The sequence below is a fragment of the Numenius arquata genome, chromosome 9 (genome assembly GCF_964106895.1).
Source record: "Numenius arquata chromosome 9, bNumArq3.hap1.1, whole genome shotgun sequence".
In the NCBI taxonomy this organism is placed as follows: Eukaryota; Metazoa; Chordata; class Aves; order Charadriiformes; family Scolopacidae; genus Numenius; species Numenius arquata.
In genome coordinates this window covers 23,539,476-23,541,785 of record NC_133584.1, presented here as the reverse complement: position 1 = coordinate 23,541,785, position 2,310 = coordinate 23,539,476, and the positions used below count along the sequence as shown (strand labels likewise).

General features: G+C 43.7%; 1 protein-coding gene across 1 annotated transcript; it reads left to right on the top strand.

Moving 5' to 3' along the window:
• Positions 1–710: 710 nt before the first annotated feature.
• On the top strand, positions 711–1,643 carry LOC141468906 (G-protein coupled receptor 35-like). The gene has a single exon (XM_074154196.1). The coding sequence runs from the start codon at positions 711–713 to the stop codon at positions 1,641–1,643; it is 933 nt and encodes a 310-aa protein (XP_074010297.1).
• Positions 1,644–2,310: the final 667 nt, after the last annotated feature.

The following is a 2,310-nucleotide window of genomic DNA, read 5'->3' as shown; positions in this document are numbered from 1 at the left end:
GCAGCATGCTTCACTCCCTTGGGGTTTCAAGCATGACTTTGGGATGCAAGAACTCAGATTCAGATCTATTTGCCTCAGCCTGGAGCAGGAGCTCCAGGTTCACAAGGCAGCCCAAAGGCTCAGAAACATGCCCAGTTAGAGCCAGAGTGTGACGATGTCTACCAAGCGACATTTGCTATGCCTTCGCAGCCCTTCACCCCCCAGTCTGTCTCCCAGACCAGCAGAACTCATAGTAGAGCTTTTGCTCATGAGTTGTGCTGGGCTTTAGCTTTGGTTGCTGCAATCCCTACCTAGTTCAAAACCAAGCTAAGTGTAATTTTACCTCATTTGCACAGCCTGGCTTAAAGAACTAGTGTTCACACTGTTACAGGATGCCCCTGCTACCTATGGGGGCTCTTCTAAGTGCTATTCCTCCCCTCCATTCAAAATCCTCCTACTTAATAAAGGCTGTCTGCCATGTCCTATTGGAAGTGTACCTCATAGACTGAGTAAACATAAACAACGCTTGACAAAGGATGCATCCCAGTTACAGGCTGACTGAGAAGGTCAGCTTTGTAGACTCAAATACACATTCATAACAAAGCAAATATCTACTTAAACACCCTTTTTAATAGGAGCCATGCATCTATTAAGAGGTAGGAGGAAATTCTTACTATGTCTTTTCCCATTTCAGGTCTCAGAACATCATACAACACCTACACATCAGGACAATGAATACATCCAACAGCTGCAGTGACGCAAATCTAGAAGTGTATCATCATGTTCGTCTCATTGAATTTGTTCTGTATAACCTCATTTTCTTTTTTGGAGCAGTATTTAATGCCTTTGCCCTCTGGGTTTTTTTCTACAAGATAAAGAAGTGGACAGAAACCAAAGTGTATGTCATCAATTTAGTCATTGCAGACTGCTTCGTCGTCTGCACCTTGCCTTCCATGTCTTATTTGCTCTGGAATAAGTCAACCCGAAATGAACTCTGCCAGTTTATAGAGGCAATGTATATTATCAACATGGTAGTGAGCATCTACATTGTTTCATTTATCTCCATCGATCGATACATTGCTATAAAGCATCCCTTGAAAGCCAGGACCTTCAGGTCTCCATCAAAGGCTGCCCTTCTCTGTGGGCTTCTGTGGGTCTCTGTGATAATCGGTACCACCTTAAACCTTTGGCAGAGACATGCTGCTCTCTGCTTTCAGAAGGATACCACTGTGCCTGCTACTCTGAGCCTATTTTACATTTTCTTTGCTTTTACTCTTCCATTAACAATCTTGACTTTTTGCTCCACAGAAGTAATCAGGAACCTTAAGAGACATCTGAACACGAATTCACCAGAGGATAAATCAATTCAGAAAGCTGTTCACATTATTTATGCAAATCTGATTGTATTTCTAGTATGTTTTCTGCCAGCCAGCCTTGGGATACTTGCCAGGTTCATAACGGAGAGAGTTGGAGCTACCTGTTTCATGCTCCAGGTTATGAAGAACTTCTCCTCTGTGACGAGGTGTATTGCCACATCCAACTGCTGCCTGGATAGCATCTGCTACTACTTTGTGACCAAGGAGTTCCATGAAGCCCTTCCACTGCCCAAATCTAGCACTGAACAAACAAATCAAATCCCCCCCTTGCAGACACACATATGCTAAAGGATGGGAGGGAGCAGGGAGAGGTGGAGGGGGGGGGGGGAAACACCAAACCCAAAAAACACCACAACAACTCTGTATCATCAAGAGAAGCTACAGCTTCAGTGTTATTGGGGTAACTATTGCTCTTTCTCTCTAGGGATACCTTTGTGTTACTAAGTTAATTGCAATTTATACTCTATGTTTCTATTAAACAAATAAGTTATTTCACAGAGATGTGTAAAGTGTGTATGCAATCGCTGGCCACTAACATGTCTCCATTCCACCCTCCAGCACCTATTTGTTACTCTCACAGGAAGACAGGTGACCTATATACGTCTCCCTGTTTTAGTTCATTTTGCAGCTACAGTCAACTGATCCTTATTGCCAACAAGTACAAAAGAATATGTCGTGTTTGTCCTCATTGTGTATTTCAGGTTGTTTGTGTTATTAAAATAATATAATTTATTTTTATCATATTCCTTGGGGGGGGGGGGGGGGGGGGGCGGTGTCAGGTGGTACCACCGTATTACCAAGTACATGGTCCTACAAAACAGTCTTGACTCTGCTAACTGCCCTTCCCCTTCAAGCCAGATGGACATGAAGGAACCCTTTTAGGATGAAAGCAAGTGCCATAAAGGCACAAAGACTGGGAGATTTCAGACCTGAGTCCCCCTGCTGGCTCCCCTCC

What these genes read in the sequence shown, in the direction of transcription:
- LOC141468906 (XM_074154196.1), top strand. Translation starts at nt 711, where the DNA reads ATGAATACATCCAACAGCTGCAGTGACGCAAATCTAGAAGTGTATCAT.